Source organism: Perca flavescens, chromosome 13 (assembly GCF_004354835.1).
Source record: "Perca flavescens isolate YP-PL-M2 chromosome 13, PFLA_1.0, whole genome shotgun sequence".
Classification (NCBI taxonomy): domain Eukaryota; kingdom Metazoa; phylum Chordata; class Actinopteri; order Perciformes; family Percidae; genus Perca; species Perca flavescens.
In genome coordinates this window covers 14,952,849-14,972,909 of record NC_041343.1, presented here as the reverse complement: position 1 = coordinate 14,972,909, position 20,061 = coordinate 14,952,849, and the positions used below count along the sequence as shown (strand labels likewise).

The following is a 20,061-nucleotide window of genomic DNA, read 5'->3' as shown; positions in this document are numbered from 1 at the left end:
GGATGCTTCGAGCGTTACGTCACTAGCTTTAGCCAATCAGTGACTCGCTCTGCAGGGGAAGCGCATTGTTCAAAAACCAAACGCAGTCGGGAAAATAACTCAGCTAACGCTGCTTCGAAATCGGAAAGAAGCAATAGTTTCAGTTAACTTTGATACAGATTTAACTCAGTATCTTCGTTTGTTTCAATTACTTGAGTTTTGGCGATCTACTCAGTGAGTTAAATTTAGTTAACCAGGCGCTCATCGCACATTTGAGGTAAGTTAACTTAATGCTTGGACCCTTCGATGCCACCAACAATAAGTCACGACACAGCTGTTATTATAAATGTTTACCTAGCTAATGTAGCTAAGCTAATACAAAGGTTCTTGTTAGTTTGGTGGGAGTGACCACAAGATTTACAACATGTTCAACACCGCTTCTCATGCACGTTCAAACCTTAACTTACGTAATGTTAACGTTAAACTTGTACTCTCACGCACTCACCTCGCGTTGAAACCGGGCTGAAACGGGCGTTGATTAAAATTCAGGTTTGCTAATATCAACGATAATGAGCTGTCTTTGTAAAGTTGACTTAAGCTGTTATAACCTGCACTGTCAGGATAGATGAATAGTCTCTATTTATAAGCATAACGTTACGTTTACTGGAGCTGAGGCACAAGCAGGGCACAAGTAACTTAGCTAGCTAACGTTAACGTTATCCTAAGCCAGGTAACGTTGCGTAAGAGTAACGTTAAGTTAGGTTAGTGAGTTATGCATAAACGTTATCATTGTTAGCGTTAACTATTACCTCAAAAACGTGCAACGTCTTAGCTATATCATTTGTAAAAAACGTATACACGCCATGCGACATGCCATTCATCCAAAAAAAAAACTAATAGTTTGATGTGTGTTTCTGTAGGTGATTAATTTCAGTGATGTCATTCTTCTGCGCCAATACTAGCTAAACGTTTCAGGACAGGCGATAACCTTGGAAAACATTTCCTGTTTGACTAGCTAGTGTTGGAGTTGGACTATTTGGCTTGAAGGGCAAAGTAGGCTTCAACCAGTTTCTGTGTACTCCCCTTGTCTCACAACACACCCTTATTTTAACTAATCCTCTCATAACCGTGAGGTGTTGTGGCCTAATTCTAGGCACATCGTTGAAAAAGCGTGAGAGTAGTTGACACAGGTGTTATTGAGCACTAAAATCTGTTTATTTATTAATTTCTCTATGTTGAATCCTGATAACATCCTGATCCCTGCACCTACTGTGTATTATATAGGGTGGCTTTTACATGCATTTCCTGGCAAACGGTGAAGGAAAAACGCCAGGTTTGAAATGTGTTGCAATTACTTCATACTTAGAATTACTTCATACTCATTACAATTTGTCTTCTTGTAACAGGTAAGCATGGCGCTGTCTTTGTCCTCCCCGTCTGTATGCCCCTATGATGAGGACGAGGAAGTGGCTGTGTTTGAGTCTACTGCAGCAGATCATGGAGGCCTGTCCAGACCACGTCTGCCAGAGATCTCTGTCATTTCCCCCGGCCTGGACACCCGGCCATCCATTACAGAACCGGTGAGAGTTGATACAGAGTGCTATTTATGTGTTGCAACATAGCCTGTGGAGTTTATATGATAAACAAATGAGGTTTACATTCAACGTGTTTCACCAAAACAAAGTATATAAGATATAACAAAAACATTTGCAAAGCCTTCTATTAAATGTTTTGAAACCTTTTTCATTTATTGAATTTTTTTTAACATCGACTTCTCCTTCATGATTTTAAATTATTCTATGTCGGCAACAAAACGTTAAAGATGCTTTTAATTTGTGTCTCTAGAAACTAGCAGTGAAACCTGCAGCTGTGAGACAAGGTAGCCGTGATGAAGGGAACACAGAAAGGGTGAAGGTTTTTCTGCGCATCCGGCCACTTACTGAGACGGAGAATGTTAGGGGAGAAGAACAGGTAAGACTTTAATTCTGTGGGTAGGTTTCTTGCATTTATTGCTTTTAGTGCACCTGTACTCTGTGCTCAAGGTTAACTCTTCTTTTAGGGTTGTGTGGCTGTCCAAGATGAAGAGACTCTGCTGCTCAAAGCTCCAAAAGAATCTCAGAACATGAGGACTGCAGAGAGGGGCATCACCCAGAGCATGCACAAGTTCAGTTTCTCGAAGGTAGGAGGGCAAACACGTGCATCATGTTAAATAACGTTGTTTTATTTTAGGATGGCTGAAAATATTGCTGGTTAATACAGGCTAATGAGTGTGCATAGCAACACATGCCAGCATAAACAAGGATGATCCTGGAGTAAAACATTTGTTAATATTTCTTTTTTAAAAGAGAGCCACATACTGATGTTTTCTCATTACCCATCTTTCATAGATTTTGGGGCCAGAGACCACACAGCAACAGTTTTATGAGTGCACGATGAAAAAGATGGTGAAAGACGTGCTTCAAGGAGAAAACCGACTCCTCTACACTTACGGTGTCACCAATTCTGGAAAGACTTACACTATTCAGGGTGAGATTAGACACATCAGTATAAATCCTAAATTTGATTGTGATGTTGGTGTTTGCAGCTCTCTCGACTGGTTGTTGATGCTGATGCAGCATTCAACGCTTGTATGTGGTCAGTTAAATGCTTAAAATGTGAATCCTTAAGTCTTAACTTTGACCTGCAGGCACTGGTCGAGAGGCAGGCCTCATTCCCCGGGCTTTAGCATCTCTGTTCAGGAAACTGCAGGGCCGTCTCTATAGTGCCATGGACCTGAAGCCTATGATGTATCAGGATGTGAGACAGCTTGACTCCGGAGAGGTCAGGGTGGAGGAAATCCGCAGAAACTCTCTGCTCAAAGAGGTAAACCTTAAAGGTGGTATTGAATTAAAAATGTAATTTCCTTGCTACATTGTGTCTATTGCTTCCAAGTATTTGTCAATAATGCACTTTTGTATATTTCTGTTATTTTTAATATCTTACTCATCCTGAAAGTATGGCATAGACAATAATTCTATCTATCGCATTCTTTTTGTTTGATACAGGATGAGAATCAGACTTCCCGTCGAGGTGGCACCACTACAGTCTGGGACAGCGGCATTGGAGGACTCTCCTCTACAAGTAACCTTGCCACCCAGCTTGATGGTGAGGAGGACATCAGTACATTCCAAATGGAGACAAAATTGGCAAACTGTTTAAAGGATGGATGTATGCATGTTTGTTCCTGGGCAAATGCTATTACTTGGACTGGAGGTATGTTTAATGGCATACAAAAGGAAATGTGGATATGGTATTGTTGGCCTGCAAAAATGGTAACAGGCAGTGTTTCCTTTAGCAGTGGGAGCAGGTCTCTCCGAACAACTCCCGCCGCCAAATGTTTTACGTATGAAACGGAACTGGCACTTTGCTGCAACACAAACTAATATATTTATTGACCTCTATTCACACACAATGAGGCATATTTTCAGTTGTGATTTAACTGTATTTTTTGAAGAACTAACATAACTTAACATCTACAACAAGTCTAGCACTTAGAACGGACCCACCGCGTTGACGTTTTTAGTGGAGCGGTTTGTTTAATAGTGGACTCCGAAGAAAGCGAACGTTTTGACAATAAACTATATCAACACAGCAATACGTGGAGTTAACCTGAACGGGCCCACGGGGGTGCGCGCATAGCTCTGGTAAACATAATGACCGGGTCGCATTAGCAGGCATTTGACCATAGCCAATTGGTCAGGGGATAAGACCTGAACAAATCAGGTGATTGAAGGGCGGGTCTTAGGAATCGTAATTTCACCATGAATTTCACAGCCGGGAAAAAGATCTCTACACAGCGCGAACAGATGTGCTGGGCTCGGTGGAAGCTAACAGAAGCTAGCTGGCGTAAGCCGACAGCTGACCAGGTGTCTCAAAGCTACCAAGTGATCGGCGGACACAGGGAGTACGTGGACTTGAAAGAGTCCATCAGTCGTGGCCGACGAAGGTCCAGTCGGGAGTTTGGATGGAGAGTCCACTGAAGTCCACTGTGGTCTGAAGGGATAATCCTCGCTAGATCACTATCTTGCAGTAACCGTTAGTCGGAGGTTGACAGCTAACGTTAGCCAGCTGAAGCTAACAGTTGATCGACGGTGAGTAACGTAGCAACGTTACACAGGCTGGCAGCAGCACAGAGTCCAGACTTGATAAGTCACAGCAGGGGATAGAAAGGTGTTGAGAATGACCAACAACTAATCTAAAACTTAGGGTACTTAGGCCCCGTCTACACGTACCAAAACAATCTTTTTTTTTTTTTTTTTTTACCCGTCTTCCCTGGATTCGTTTCAAGAATAGTTGCGTCCAAACGAATCCACTTGTAAATGACTCAATACGCTACTTCATAGTCCAGGCTTATAGGCGGTGCTGTTTCTGCTACTGACATTCACAAAAAACGGAGAAAAGCATAGTCACTTCCACTTCCCATCATAACATGACTAGCTAGATTATAACGTTCTCTTAATACATCCGTGGACTATAATACCTTTCACCACTGCTCATTTTATGAAGGCCGCCGCAAGAAAACGTCTTTGTTTACATTGTATAATGTGCTGTTGGATTGCTTTTTATTTTGCATGATAACGTTAGCTAGCTCTAACATCGGCAGTCAAACAAACATCAGTGATCCATGAATGATGTCTTTTTAATAGCCTTTCTACAATAAGCCGTGGTAAAAGTTACTATTATCCGTTCAAGGAGTTTATAAGCAGACAGATTAGCTAGCTAGTTGATAAGTTGTCTACTTCCACTTTATAAACAGATAGCCATAGCAGCTAACGTTAACGTTACTTCGCTGCTGGAGCGGTCAGCTACTTTAGCGATGTTTAACGTTGGCTACATAACGTTAGCAATATATCTTGTGTAGAATCCAGAGGGAAGGGTCAGGGAGCAGAGGCAGTATTTAGATGAAGTGAGCTGGTTTGACCACGGAGATGGGACATGCTCGCTTAGCTTCACCGCAGTTGTGGGCGTCAGCGGCCGTGGGAGAGGGTGTAAAAGTGCGGTGTGGCGATGACATCATCGATACGGATCCGTATTTACCATCCATACGAAGCCAAACGAGAGCCGTTTTCGGATTTGTTTCACCCTGAGACCAGGTTTCAAAAAAGTGCGTTTTCAGGCAGTGCGTTTGCAGGATATGTCTGGACGGTCGGCCCAAACGATGCAAAACATGTGCGTTTGCACAAAAAAACGTTTCCGTGTGGATGGCCCCTTAATTTACTAGAAAACACAACAAAATGGTATGGAAGTTTGTGTGAGGTGGACCTGGTCACCACAGACCCAAATCTTGTCAGCTGTTGCTACTGACATATGCTGCTGTCTCTTCATGTGGCACATTATGTTTGGCACATTGTATGGGTCACTTCTTATATCATAACAAGGTAATACAATGTGTAATCAAGTGATGACTGATTAACAGTAATATAAATGCCCTAATACCTGTTGATACTACAACAATGGAAAGTATAGGCTCTTAACCTTGCAGTTTTGCACATCATTCTCCATTTCTTTGCACAAAACTCTCCAGAAAGTGCCATTTAATGGTTTATTTTTCAAAATTTTTTCCCTGGGGGGGCATACCCCGGACCCCCCTAAGGCGAGCTCCCCCACAGAACAAATCCCAATTTTACCCCTGGTCTTTAGTTAGGTCTTTATTTGTTGTTGCAACATAAACAACAAAGTCTCAATTTAACCCTGCTGCCGTTTTACATTAAAATCATGAAAGAAGACCTACATTGATCTCTCTCTGTGTGTGTGTGCGCGCATGCAGACACCAACAGTGTTTGCCTGGAGCCTGACAGCCTTTCACACAGTGGAGGAGATGATCTGGAGGAAGGGGTGCAGTTTTCTATCTGGGTGTCCTTCTATGAGATCTACAATGAGTTCCTGTATGACCTACTGGATGCTTCGCCCTCCCTGCAGCCCAGAAAAAGGGTTACACTGCGGCTTAGTGACGACAAGCAGGGCAACCCATATGTGAAAGGTAACACTTACTCATGCACAGAAATAACGTTTATATAACTTTTAAAGTATTAAAACTATAAACTAGTATAGTATGTATCGATTCGAAGCTCAATCCCAGGATGCAGCTTCTCTCATCTGATGTACAGTATGTTACACTTAATTAAGCAGGAAATGGTGTTAAAAACTGTAGACTGCTTTTTTCATTTTCTCCTACTCCTTCTGCACTTTATCTGCAGTCTTTTCATGTGCTAATTTGATGTGGGTGCAACACCACATGAAATTATGAAAATAAATATGTTTGCTTTGTTATAATATTGTCATACTTTAAAATCTGTTCCGTAGGACATAAAACATGTGTTGTACTTTTTTGTGGCTGCTTCTCATGTTGCAGTATCTTTATTATATTTTTTTGCTTCTTCCTCTTGTCATATCAGACCTCGCCTGGATCCAGGTCCGCAGTGCAGAGGAAGCTTGGAGGATTCTGAGGGCTGGACGTCGTAACCAGAGCTTTGCCAGCACTCACCTCAACCAAAACTCCAGCCGCAGGTAGGAGCACATTAAACATTTGCCATATTTTTGATTTATTTTTAACATGCGTGTTTGACGCTCACTTTTTCCCTCTCTGATCATCATTTTATCACCTACTCAGCCACAGCATTTTCTCCATTCGTGTCCTGCACGTCCGCCCAGACGCAGTCCAGGGCACGCACATCAGCGAGTAAGTTAACCTTTTGTTACCCACTCCAAATTTTAGCTTTGGTTGATTTTTGATTTAGGGATATTTTGAGTTTTCAAATGCAATAAAACCGTACCGTGTCTTGCACTTTCTCCTTTTTAGACTGACTGTGTGTGATCTGGCTGGGTCTGAACGCTGTAAAGAGCAGCGTAATGGTGAGAGGATGAAGGAGGCCAACAACATCAACACCTCGCTTTTAACACTGGGACGCTGTATTGCGGCTTTGAGGCACAACCAGAACAACAAGTACGTGTTTAACTATAACTTTGAAAGATGATGTTTGATGTGGTAGTAGTGGTGTAGTAAATTAGAAAAATGTACATAACTCCTTTTAGGAATTGGATCTTTTTTTCTGTTCCCCAATATTAATATTGTTCCATATCATATGAGGCAGGGTTACCAAGTGTTTCACATATAAGACGTATATTTTCTTATAACATATTGGAATTAGCTGTTTGAGAAAGAAATATGTTTAACAAAACAACTTTCTAACATCTCCACAGATCGCGACCCCCTCAAGTGGTGCCCTTCAGGGACAGTAAACTAACCCGGGTCCTGCAGGGTTTCTTCTGTGGCCAAGGAACCTCCAGCATGGTGGTCAACATCAACCCGTGTGCCTCCATCTATGACGAGACCCTCCAAGTCCTCAAATTCTCAGCTATTGCTACTCAAGTAAAAACAAAAAAAAGAAAATACACACCCTTGTGCTTGTAACCTCTGTGATTTGTAGAGACAGATTTAGTCTTGCATGTAGGGATCAGACCAAAGAGAAATAAAACCTCCATGTAATTTCAGCTGGTCCATGGCCCGTCCACAAAGACCAGAGTGGCCTACATCCTGTCCCTACTGCGCGAGCCAACAGCAAACGGTAACGAAAGCACAGTGACTGAAGACGAAGAGGATGAGAGTGATATTGAAGACGGAGATATCACAATGTTAAATACTGAGGTAACAGCCCATGCTATTATATGCAAGAGTTAAATATGTATTTCACAACCACTTCATTAGCAATTTTCGTTACTTTGCAAAACATGCTCATTTATAAAGCCACCATAAAATGTTGCCATTAAGGCTTTCAACTGGAGTGCATATTTTTGATGAACGCATAAATAACTAAAACCTATTTTATTTTTTACAAGTATTTGAATTGCCTCAAAAACAGACGCTTGCCCAGTGTTCCTAACAGCTGACTGTGCTTTATTAAGGCTTTGCTGCAGGCCATTGATGTCCTGAAGAGAGAGGTGCAGCGCCAGCGGGAAGAGAAAGAGGTCCTTGAGGCAAATGTGAGAGAGCAGGTGGTCTCTGAGATGATGGAGGTCATCTCTGGGATGCAAGATGGCTTCAGGTGTGTCTGCTTTGTTTGGATCAAATGTTTCTAATATGCCTTTTTAATACTTTTTTTTTTTTTTTTTTTTTTCTTTATCAAAAGGTACGGGAAGATGTAACATTTAAAATGACGATGAATTTGTGTTGTCTTCCTCCCTACAGTGAGACCTTGGAGGCAGAAAGGGCTCTAATCGAGGAGAGATACGAAGACAAGATAACCAACTTGCAAAAACATTTGAAGAAATTCTACAGCCAGGAGCTGAAGGTGAGAGCTAAATCATCTGCCTTAAGTTTGCACTATTCTAGGCAGTGTCAGTCCCTGTCTGTGGTTTCAATACACACATAATCTGTGAAAATCTGCACTTCAGTTAAATGTGATCTTTTCCCAAATGCAGTGAATATTCACAATGTATTTATATTTGCAATCCTGTTGCTGTATCAGTATATCAATATTTTCCACTAATTGTTATCTTTCCATGCTTTCTTTTAGGAGCGTGATCAGGAAATTGAAGCTTTGTCCGCTGCCCTGGAAAAAAACAAGGGCGGTGATTCGGTCCTACATGGAGACTCTGACGGGCCTCGACGGTCTCAGCGCCTCGCTACTCAGGCAGAATTTGGCAGTCTGCAAGTGGAGCTCAACCAGTGTCGCGCTGAGCTGCTCACCAAGACACAAGGTGACTGAAACTCTGCTCTAAAAATGTGTTCATATTAGGATATTGTTGATGGTATTTGACTGTCTTGTTCTGCTTGCCTGTGCAGAGCTGACGAAGTTGAAGATGCAGCTGGAAGGTCCAACAGGCACCCACACTGGTGCTGTTGACCGCAAGCTGGAGGACGGCCAACGGGTCAGTTACCACTGTACCGTATTGTTTTTGCTGAATGAGAGTCTCTGTGCCCTCAGAAAGATTAAAATTTAGATTTTTTTTCTCTCTAACAGAACCTGCGCCAGCTGCGCCTGGACTTGCAGAGGCTCGGTGTGGACCTGCAGTCTGGTGAACGAGCCTGCTGTCGCAACACGGGAGGGGAGAGGCTGCGGCAGGCACTAACAGCTGCAGATGAGACACTAGCCAAACAGGTACAACCACAGATATGTATAGTATAATATTATGCAATTCATATTATTTAATAAACTGAGCTTTTCTGTAAACCATTTTAAAAGTATGTTTGGCCTTCTATGTTCAGTTAAAATGCATCCAAAAACATTCAACTAAGACAATTGGTGTAAAATTCTGTACCAGCAATAAATGTCATGGTATAGAAAACTCATTACTTTAAATGATGTAGCTCTTAAGTTCAGTTTTTTTATTTTGTTGGTGATGGTTTATGTAATAAAGTTACTGCAGAAATCAACTAAATGTATCCAATAAAGGTTTAATTTATCATTTGTAGTTGGAAGACCAGTTTCAAACTGCAAACAACTAAATGTTTTGCTCTCTACCACAGCTGCAGCTGCTGAAGCTCAGCTGAAAAAGTACTGAACCAAATCAAGACTTTAAAATACTGTTATCCCTGTAAGCACCCCTGCATGTACCATTTCAGTTAGGAATGATATAACCCTCTTCTCACTTAGAGGCTGATTATGGATTCTGTAACTTTTTGGAGAAGTTATTATTATCATAATTTCAAAGCAGGATCTGTTTAAAGTGCAATTCCTAATTTAAAATACTTTGTTTTTCTTTCCCTCTACTCTCTTCACTAACTATCTTGATGCACAGCCAGCTTTTAAACTAAATCTAGGTTTCTAACATCTGCACCAGGTGATTACTGTGCAATCACAAGAGTTTAATTTTGGCTCACATTTTTCTCTCTTATACCGAAAACACACCAAGCAATGTCTTGTTTTCAGTAGTATATTATTGTGGCACACATAATCACCGAAATGAAAGGACACGGGCCACAGACAAATGTAATTATTGCGATGAGCCGCAGTTTGGTGTGTTTTTGGCAATAACCCCCCATCCTTCACTTCCCCCTCCTCTGGTCTTGTCTAACCCTGTTAACTGACTTCTTCTTAGGACCAGATCCTATTGGACCTCCAGAATGGCCTGATGCTTGTAAAGGCTGATTTAAGGCGGAAAGCGGAGACCCTGGCCCAGACACAGGCTTTCCAGCCCCAGCTTCCCCCCTCAGGCTCTGTTGCCTCCAGCACACCAGGCTCCTGCAAGAAAAGGGGCTGTGGGGCCGCTGCACCAAGCGACACCGAGAACCGCCCTCCGCAAAAACGGCCCTTTTTCCCATCTCTGTTCCCGACGCGTACGCCAACACGTAAAAACATTCGCGAAGAAGCAAATATCACCCCTTACTCGCGGATCTTGCGGTCTCGCCAGCAGTCTCCACCTCCCAGCCCTGTCCCCACCCCTCGTAGTCTCAGGGGGAAGTACTGAGCTTTTTGGAGCGTGTCTCCTCTTCAATATTATGCATTAAAAAAAAAGGTTTTATTTGCCGGTAACTTTATAGTATTTTTATATTGCTTTGTATATATTCACTTTTTTTTTTGCAGTGCAATTAACTCACTGTTGTCATGTCAAATACATGTATGATGTTCATGCCGGTAAAACTGTTATGCTTTAAAGGGTAGTTGACTACTAAGGGCATTGAGGTGATCTTGAGTAGTAACGTAATCAATGGCTTATAGCTATGGTCTGTATGGTAAGAATAGTGTCTATACACCCTTCTCTTTTGCTGTAAATTCTTTTCACTTTTCTACAATAAAATAGAAACATTGGTTTGAGTAGTCTAAGTACTATAGTGACATTTTCAAGTACTGTACACCATGAAATTGAATTAACAAGTATGCTTTAAACTATCTACATTTATACTGCATTGAGGCATAACTGCAAGTCAAAACATGTCTGTGTGCTGTCTTTGTTCTACCCTTGTGCAGTTCAAGGTGTACCTTCTTTACTCTGATGGAGCTTTGTGTTTGTTACTGTTAAACTAGCCTTGAATTATACCAAATCTGCATGTGTATTAAATCTATTTAAAAACCTTATGTAATCTGTTCACTGAGGTATGTACATCAGGCTAACCATCCAGAATTTATTTCCATGCTTTGATTATTTTTTACATTTGCAGCATAGAACTGTCTTATCCTGGACAAAAATGATTGCAAATTTTACAAACATGTTACTTTAATGTCATTAACAAATCTATGCGTCGACAAGTAAATCCTTCCAACACTTTGTGGCAAACCACCAAGCAGTTGGATACACCAATTGTCCATTTTAAAGCTAGTGAATAGGAGGGTGAGTGTCAGGGTGTAAAGGAGATGAGGTTCAGTGGAGACACCCTCCTGATGGGAGTGTTGTTGTTTGAGAGCGGAGCAAACAGATCTGCTGATGGTGTCTCAATCTGATCTCTGACCTGTGAAATCTGCCTCAACAGAGCCTTCCCCTCTTCGCGAGCCTATGAGCAGAGTGACAATTGTTTGTTACTACTTACACTAACACAGTGCTCACATTATGCAGTAGGGCTGCACGATATTTTGTTTATCGCAATATACACATCGTGAAAAGCTGCGACATATCGCAATAGACACTCAGATTTATTTTTGGGGTGTTAAGTTGAAAGAATATTAGTAAAAAAATTACAGTTTAAAAAGATACTGTCACTTTTTTAGTGGTGCTTTGTATGTATGCCTTATGTTCAATTCAATGTTAAATTTGTTCAATAAAATGTTGTCCTTTGTTTTAAATTCAACAAGCATTTTTTTTGTAGTTTAGCAGAATACTGAAAGCAGCAGAACTCTGTACACTTTGATATGTTAATATATCGCAAGAAATATCGTTATCGCAATATTCAACAACCTTATCGCATATTTCCCTTATACCGTGCAGCCCTATTATGCAGGCACACTTACATCATTGTAGTCACAACAGCGCTGTGCGCAGAGGGATGCCTCATCGTAGAGCTTGTTCTTGAAATAGTACTGACCCAGGTACCGCAGGGCTGTGCTCACCTCTGCATGCTCCAGCTGTTCCTGTGATGACGAAATTTTATTAGAAATGGATTTCTTCCAAACAAATACATGGACAAAAGCATGGTGTTAAAACCACAGGCGCTAATATGCTACTGTAACTGCCTCCACTCCTGGGAGGATTTTAGTGGGGGTTGAGGTCAGGGCTCTGTGCAGGCAGCCAGTTAAGTTCTTCCACAAAAAACAAAACCATGGCTTTGTGCACAGTGGGATTGTCATTTTGAAACGGGAAAGGGCCAAACACAAATGGCTGCCGCAACGTATAATTGTATGCTGTTGTATAACATTATCCTTAATTGTAACTGGGCCTAGCCCAAATATCAAATACAGCCCTACACCAAAACTAAACATACGTTTGTGGACAGGTGTGTTAAAAACATGCATATGTATTTGCATACTTTAAAATACTTACCCCACAAGAGAAAATGTCTTGGATGTAAAGCATGTAACACTGGGCAGCATCATCAGACTCATTCAGCTGTTCATGGAGCCTGCCAAAGAAAAAGCAAATTTCACATTTAGCCCCTATTTCTGGGTCATACAATTAACATGTTAACATATGACGACAGAAAAAAAAGACAATGTGACGTTTACTACTCTGTTTTTAGACCACAAGACCTGTTTTATTGGTGTCCTTCAGTTGTATTGTCTCAGGATACAGTGTTAGAAAACTTACTTTGCCAATTTGAGTAGAGCCATTTTCTCTACATCTCCAACAGAGTATGCCCTCCAGTAACACTAGAAAAAAAAAACTAAATGTCAAAAACAAGCCAGAAACCTAAGCGAACTTATTACGCAAACCAAGACTCGCTGACAGTTGTAATATGTACCTTCTTGGCTTCCAGTTGCTGTGACAGTTTTTCATAGCTTTCACCCAGTGCGACCAACATGCGTGAGTCATTGGGCCTACACAAATACAGAATTGTATTTCAAAACGAATAATGAGTATTGCTTATTTAAACAATTTTTCATTCTTAGCAATACCTGCATGAAACCCTTTTTTTTTTTTGTCAAAATCCATACCTGAGCTGGTGAGCCTTTCGATAATAGTACAAACAGTAAAAGGGCATCTTGAGGATCTCATACGTCTGACCCAGGCCATACCAGGCACGGTAGTCACGCTTGTTCACTTCAATGGCATGCCTGATAGGAAAAACATGAGTACAAACAAGTAAACAACCCACAAAAACAATATAGCTGGAATGACTCCTCTATATTAATGTGAAAGGTCTGGCAATAATTAAAAACTCCATTGTTTACACATTGAACAAGACGTCGACATATCCACCAAAATAAGGGCCGTCTATGCTCTACTACATCTTCAGTCTGACCTGTAGGCCTGGATGGCAGCCGAAGTGTTCTTCATTTCCATGTACTCATGGCCCATGAGGGTCCAGGCACCGAGGCATCGAGGGTTCAGTTTGAGGGCCCGCTGGAAGTACAAAGCTGCCTTCTCATGCTGAGAGCGTAAGCTATAATAGTTACCTGTGAATGAGACGCACAACTTATTACACAAAATACCATGATTCAAAATTATGTCTTAAACATGTTTGTCTGACCAGCTGACAAATCTTTAGAGTATATAAAGTAAAAAAAAAAAAAAAAAAAAAGCCAGCTGTGAAGCTGCACAAGTCAATATTTTTTGTACTTCAATTGCTAAATTACAAAGTATTGATGACAAGTTACAATACAATATATGTATTTGTCAACTAATTGTTCCATCACTGAAAAACTTGAGAATTAAACAGTGGCATTAGTGTTCATCAATTGGCTCAACACTTACCGATAACACAGCAAGTCTCCACTCTGTACTTGTCGATCTCCACCAGGTTGTGGGCTAAGTAGCTCAACTCTGGCTTCATGCTCTGTGTAAGCAGTCATTACCGGCATTATCAGCAACAGAAAAAAAAAATAATATATATAGTTTGGACTTATTAATAGGTCTTTACAAAAAAAAAATCAATCTGTTCTACAGCAACTATTTTTTCACTTAGATCCTATGCTGAAAACTTGACTCACAGAGGTCAAATACAAGCACCAAGATAAGACCCTTCATCCCTACTGGCTGATATTACTTAGACCTCTCACATTCTTGTGAAAACACACTTATTCTATGCTAATCAATAAGGCATTACAAGTGGTGAACTCACTTTGACATAGAGCAGGTTAGAGAATGTGTCCATGTTGTCGATGCGATACGGATCCTGCTCCCTCAACTCATTGAAGAGAGCCAAAGCTTGGTCAATATCTGAAATAAATATAGAGATAGAGAATTATGTAAGACTAAACCTTGTCCCCTTAACATTCTTCTGACAGGCAAAATTCTTATTGAAAAAGGTAGAAAATAAACCTCTGATGTTGTGGTAGGCGACGGCAATCTGTGAGATGATGTACGTGCTCTTAGAAAAGCCGGCCTCAATGAGGTTCTGGTATTTCTGCAACGCTTCTTTGATCATCTGCAGCTCTGTGTACATGTGGGCCATGAAGAAGTCTTTAATCCAGCAGTCTGGCAGAGACAGTGACTTCAGCTGGGGAGAAAGACCAAGAGACCAAGTTAGATGGAATAATTTCCGTCCATATAAGTACCTGAGATGGAGCTTTTTTTTTCTCTTTGAATTGATTGAATATGAGATGTTTTGTTTTCTGTTTGTTCTGAGAAAAAAAGTTTAGTTTAAAAGTCATGAGGCTGCGTTGTGAGGATTGAGTTTGGGTAAAATGGTTACTGTGGACCTGGGCACATTAAGTTAACGATGCAATGCTATCTACAATTTGTGTACATGTAAACACAAAGCTAGTTACCATTTCAATGTTGGTGACAAGGTTACTAAGCTCCAGCCAGGATCCCCAGTGAAGAGGAAGCGTGTGTATTGCCTCAACAAAAACCTCCACCGCCTCCTTCAGCAGGTCCAGCTTTCGTAGCACCACCCCATACCTGTGTTCCCACATCGAGAAACGTATACAGTTTATAAAGAGTCGACTCTATTCCTCTGCATTATCTGAGGAAAGTGTGTACACTTTGGAGGAAAAGTTCTTACAGGTACAGGGTGAACCCGTCCAACTCTCCTGCAGTGTGCTTCTTACTGAGCTCAACCCTCAGTTCTCGCAAGGCTTCATTGCGTACCTGCCCCTTCTCCAGAGGACCTAGTACCACACAGAAAAAAAAACACAAAAAAGTTAAGTGTTAAAAGGGTAACAAATGTTTTTCCAGTATTCTTTTAAAATCCAAACAGACAAGTCCTCACCCAGGCTGTCCACGGTCTCATCGTCCTTCTTTTTCTCACCTGACTGAAGACAAAGGAGGACACTTTTTGTTTTTTCTGGTTTGCAAGCATTACAATCAAAGTGAAAGCAGTCTTGTCATGAAATCAAATCAAAGCTCAAAGGATCCAGGCATGCCAGATATATACAGAATCTTACCAGATAGCGAGAATACATATAGAGGAAATAAGCCTTCTGACTGCAGCAGCCTTTCAGAAAGTAAGCAGCACGGTCGTACTCTTTCAGGTCAAAGTAGGATTTGGCCAGTGTAAGTGCATCCAGGTCTTGTGCATCTTCCTGTGTTTGGAAAAGACAATGAACAAGAAAAGTCACCCTAATCATCATAATCAAGTCAACTTCACTTCTTCAAACAAAAACAAAAAGTTTAATCTCATTAAAAACAAAAGGGCTTTCATAAAGTAGTAACCATACGGGCCACTTCTGAACACATGACTAACAGACAATTTTGCTTTCTACATAAAAACTATCACCAGGGGGCAGTATAACCTTTGCCTTCCAGAGGGGAGAACACAAGTGATTATCTTCTATCGTTTATTTCTTCCTTGTGTAAGACAGTTGACTCTAAGTTTTTAATGTTCAAAAGCATGTCTTTGTGTGTTTGTGTCTTTATTTTTTTGTCAACAAAACCATGAAAAGACCAAAACGAACAATGAATGGATCCTATAAAGTATCGACCCTGTAGCCAAATCCCGATCTAGCTTATTCCTGTGCCACAGACAATCATTGTTATCCAAAAACTAAAAAAAATAAAAAATCATCATTGATTACACCATTCCACCTGGTGACATGTTCCTTTATTACAATGAACATTGTACTTTACTGTACTGTAGTTTATTTTGAGGTGATCCAACATACACTGTCCTTGCGGCTGAAAATAGTTTAAATCCCCAACAAATTCACTATTTACTCCTGTTTGAGTAAACTTAGCTAAAAACTACATTTACTTCAGCTATTGTATGGAATTAATTAGCCATTGAGAAATGAAACTACATATTTGTTACCTGTTTTTAAAGACTTAAATCTTCAGTAGGAAGCAATGGTGTTTGGGGCCCATTGGTGGGGGGTTAAGCTTTCGAGCAAATGTGTATCTAGTATGTTTCCATTTGAGGAAATGATAATGCAATGGAACATGGAACATAGATTCTTCTAAGGTTTAAATATTTCACTCAGTGTCAGCATCGTACAGCTTCAATGAAGAGCTGGAACAAGCGGATAAAGAATATACTTTATGATACCGATAGCCAGCATGACATATAATGATTTTTAAACCATAAAGCTACTTCAACGGGATGGTAGTTAGTTAAAAATGATATAACGAAAACTAACTAAACCCAGAAAAATAATATAACGAAAACTAACTAAACCCAGAAAAGTCTCGGGCCTGGCAGTATACAAACCTCAGTAAAAGGAGGTGACGGGGGTAATTCATTCTTGGGAAGAGGGTCCAAAGCAAATGCCAATTCAGAAGCCCTGAAATGTAAACACAGGATGTGAGATAACTTTCACACCCAATGTATTCTTGCAGCAAGCAAAAACACCACGAAGTTACCTTTGTCCAGTGACGTTAACGTTATTTATGTTGCTAATCGACAGCAATTAACAAGTACAGTCCAGTAATGGTTAATGGTTAAGGAATAACATTAACGTTACACGTCATGTAGCTAGCGTTAACACATTGACAGCTTGTAGTGACTTGTTGACGCAAGTAATCATTTAACGACTCTCTTAACTAAAATGCAACATTAATAGTATATAATTAATGTATTAATCAGCGTTAGCTAGCTACATTGTTATAGCTAATGAGACTTGTCAACAGCACTGCTAACGTTGCTAACTGACTGGTAACTAGCTAGCTTTAAAGCTTAGTTACTACGGTACCAGAGCAGAAAGAAAGTCAGTTAATGTCACATTTGTCACAGTCAGTCTCACCACTTCGCGCTGTGTAAAAGTCCTCTTTCTTTACAAAGCGATATCACCGATATTAGCTGTTTTTTTTTATCTGTACCAGGTCCCCAAACTCACTACAGAGAGCCGCCATTTTCATATTTTGCCAAGCAAGTATGCTATTGGTGGAAGTTACAAAGAGGTAGTTCCGCCCACCAAGAATGACATAATTTCTGTTTCCTCCTTGCCTCCAAAATAAAGAAACCGTTGTTGATATTTTGTCTTGTCACAAATACACAGCATTTGCAATTCTGACCATAACTTTACATATTACACCATGTTATTTATATATATATATATATATATATATATATATATATATATATATATATATATATATATATATATATATAACCTCAGGGAGCAGCCCATCACTCTGACATCTCTCCATTAGTGCATGTAGGTTATAGGTCCTGAGCATGTGTGTGGATTTCAGGCCTGTGTGTAGTGTGGGTAATAACTGTACCAAGCAGAGTAAAAAATGTGAATTTCCCCTTGCGGTTTAAATAAAAGCTTGTCTTCTTCTTTTTCTACTTTTTTATATCACACCCAAATGTAGCCTACCCAGCCTGATAATACTCAATGCAAGTTGTGTATGTTTCAGAATATTTCATATAACAGCCATTGAACATTATCAAGCAAAGGCTATAATGAAAACAAGATCAAGGGCAGCATTTTTCAGCAACATAGAAACAACAACAAAAATGTCTTTAAAAATATCTCAGAATATGTATTGTGTTGTGCAAATTGATAAGTTTCACTATATCATAAGTCACAGTAACACACAAGGTAAACAGAACCTTAAAATCCAAGCAGATTACAAGATGAGCATCAGCCTACAAGTACTGTAAGTGTAACACAGTTGTTGTTGTTGTTGTTGTTGTTGTTGTTGTTGTTTTCTGAAAAGACACTTGTGCTCATCATTCTAAACTATTTCAGCTCATCATAGTCCCTGCAACATCTCTTGGACAAACCTTTTCAGCACTGTTAAAGACACAGTGAATCTTTTTTATTCATAATTTTTTTGTTAATCAGTTATTTCTCTCTCTGACAGTTTTGTGTCACTGAGATGGATGCTGCAATATCATGTAAAAGAAGTGATGCAGTTTACATTACATGGGGCCTAACAACAAATGCATGTATTTGGTATTGTGTATCATTAGCATGCACACCGGTTTTTAAATCTAACATTATGTTTTGTATCCATTTAGAATAAGAACTGGATAAAGACATCACAACATCATAAGGACTTCACTCTATATTTAGCCTTTGGCTCTGACCTCTGTATAGCCCAGTTAAGCCCTGAGCTTACAGTCATTTCACACTCAAAACTTCAATTGTGGAATATCCTCACCCTAAGCCCAGATCTTAACCCTGCTTCAGAGCAGGGTTGTCCCTGCCTTTCCGATGTTATACCCAAAAGATCATGGTTAAAATAATTGATTTGAAGTTAGAGCAGAGCAACAGGGTGTTCACTGTCTAATCAAATGATTATGATGTGTACACAGTGTCAAGAGCTTTCAGTATTCTGAAGATGTGGACCCTGGACTCTGATGTGTATACATTACCTGCGGGGCTTACTTAGCTTTATCATGCCACCATGGAAGTATACGCCATTGGCACATGACTTCCAGTTTTCAAATGCTTGCTGATTACCCCTATACTTTTACTGATGCAACAGCAAAAAAACTATTCTAACCTGCTGTCTATTTTCAGACCTGATCTTGATCTTGTGCTGCTGAATAATTAGATCACAAACCTGCCTCCATGGCTCTCTAAAGAGTAGGGTGGATTTGATCTCACTTTTGATCTACTGACTTTTCAGATAATAATAATAATAATAATAATAATAATAATAATAATAATAATAATAATAATAATAATAATAATAATAATAATCCTAACTACTGTAATTAGGAGCAGAGGACAGCCATAGTCTGGCCCCTGGGGACCAACCAGTACTCAGCAGTGCTAACCACTAAGCCATCATCATATTTGAGGTACAAAATGTTGCATAAAAGAAATAAAAAAAAAAAATCTGCATTGCCACATGTCATTTTGACATCCACTTCCAACAGAATTTCAAAAGCATTGCCATAACATTTCATCAGTTCCTGTTATAACCTCCTGCATTTCTTAATACAACAGAATACACCATACTGGTTCAAGTATTCCATAACTATAACCTTCTGAATGTCTATTTATAACTAAATAAATAACTAAAGCGTTGCTGATAATGTGAGCCTGCAATGCACATTAACCATTGTCAAAGGGTTCAATCACTTTTTACAACTTTAGAAAGACTATTTTATGGTCTGCTAAATCCCACTTCTACTCTGTCAGTATGCATTTGCTTTCATTGAAACAACCGTTACTTATTTAATTAATCTAATTCTAAGTAGTGAGTTTTGAAAGAGCAGCAATATTATAACTCTTTCTTGTGCCAATAACGTCTTGTCTTGTCATTGGGCTCTGTGCTTGGCCATGCTTCACTGGTGCAGAGCTGACATGGCTCATCATGTTCTTATCCGTCAAAATCAGCAGCATCACTGGTTTTGGGATTTCCACCACACTGTACAGAAGCACATTCTTTATTGAAATTCTTACTTTTTTCACATTTTAGGTAAAGTAACGTAGACCCTCATTAAATGAAAATGGAGTAAGGTTTGCTTTGGAGTTTTCAACCATATGTTCAATGACACTAAGGCAGATTTGACCAACCATGGACAGACCACTAACATCTCCAACTGATGCAGAATTTCAAAAGTTGTAAGGGAGAGAACTTCTAAATCCACCCTTTCCTAAGGCTCAAAGGACCAGA

The 20,061-nt window shown here is 40.0% G+C and overlaps 2 protein-coding genes across 5 annotated transcripts; one reads left to right on the top strand and one right to left on the bottom strand.

Annotated features, from left to right (window-relative positions):
- The first annotated feature begins 7 nt into the window (after positions 1–7).
- On the top strand, positions 8–11,033 carry kif20a (kinesin family member 20A). 4 transcript variants are annotated; one of them, XM_028595202.1, is made up of 20 exons: positions 8–256; positions 1,386–1,559; positions 1,825–1,950; positions 2,039–2,158; positions 2,367–2,505; positions 2,666–2,841; positions 3,024–3,123; positions 5,786–5,998; positions 6,414–6,525; positions 6,629–6,697; positions 6,818–6,961; positions 7,219–7,387; positions 7,511–7,663; positions 7,921–8,060; positions 8,204–8,306; positions 8,532–8,715; positions 8,801–8,886; positions 8,979–9,116; positions 9,485–9,552; positions 10,057–10,145. In XM_028595202.1, exons 2-19 carry the CDS (start codon positions 1,392–1,394, stop codon positions 9,506–9,508), a joined length of 2,364 nt encoding a protein of 787 aa, XP_028451003.1. In that variant the 5' UTR covers positions 8–256; positions 1,386–1,391; the 3' UTR covers positions 9,509–9,552; positions 10,057–10,145. The 4 variants fall into 4 exon arrangements, with proteins under 4 accessions (XP_028451003.1, XP_028451000.1, XP_028451001.1 ...); XM_028595199.1 differs by lacking the exon at positions 9,485–9,552 and having other exon boundaries at positions 10,057–11,033; XM_028595200.1 differs by lacking the exons at positions 8–256; positions 9,485–9,552 and adding an exon at positions 452–528 and having other exon boundaries at positions 10,057–11,033.
- Positions 11,034–11,066: 33 nt separating this feature from the next.
- Positions 11,067–17,334, bottom strand: cdc23 (CDC23 (cell division cycle 23, yeast, homolog)). Its single transcript, XM_028595203.1, is given in 17 exon segments — positions 11,067–11,446; positions 11,901–12,020; positions 12,430–12,508; positions 12,694–12,755; positions 12,848–12,923; positions 13,041–13,160; positions 13,349–13,502; positions 13,801–13,882; positions 14,168–14,265; positions 14,368–14,545; positions 14,817–14,949; positions 15,053–15,158; positions 15,260–15,302; positions 15,435–15,572; positions 16,694–16,766; positions 17,226–17,290; positions 17,293–17,334. Coding segments are annotated over 17 exon segments (1,722 nt in total). The 3' UTR covers positions 11,067–11,293.
- Between the last annotated feature and the right edge of the window lie 2,727 nt (positions 17,335–20,061).

What these genes read in the sequence shown, in the direction of transcription:
- kif20a (XM_028595199.1), top strand. Translation starts at nt 1,392, where the DNA reads ATGGCGCTGTCTTTGTCCTCCCCGTCTGTATGCCCCTATGATGAGGAC. An exon ending in GGCCATCCATTACAGAACCG is followed by an intron (nt 1,560 to 1,824) that starts GTGAGAGTTGAT and finishes TTGTGTCTCTAG; the next exon opens with AAACTAGCAGTGAAACCTGC. An exon ending in GGGATGCAAGATGGCTTCAG is followed by an intron (nt 8,061 to 8,203) that starts GTGTGTCTGCTT and finishes TCCTCCCTACAG; the next exon opens with TGAGACCTTGGAGGCAGAAA.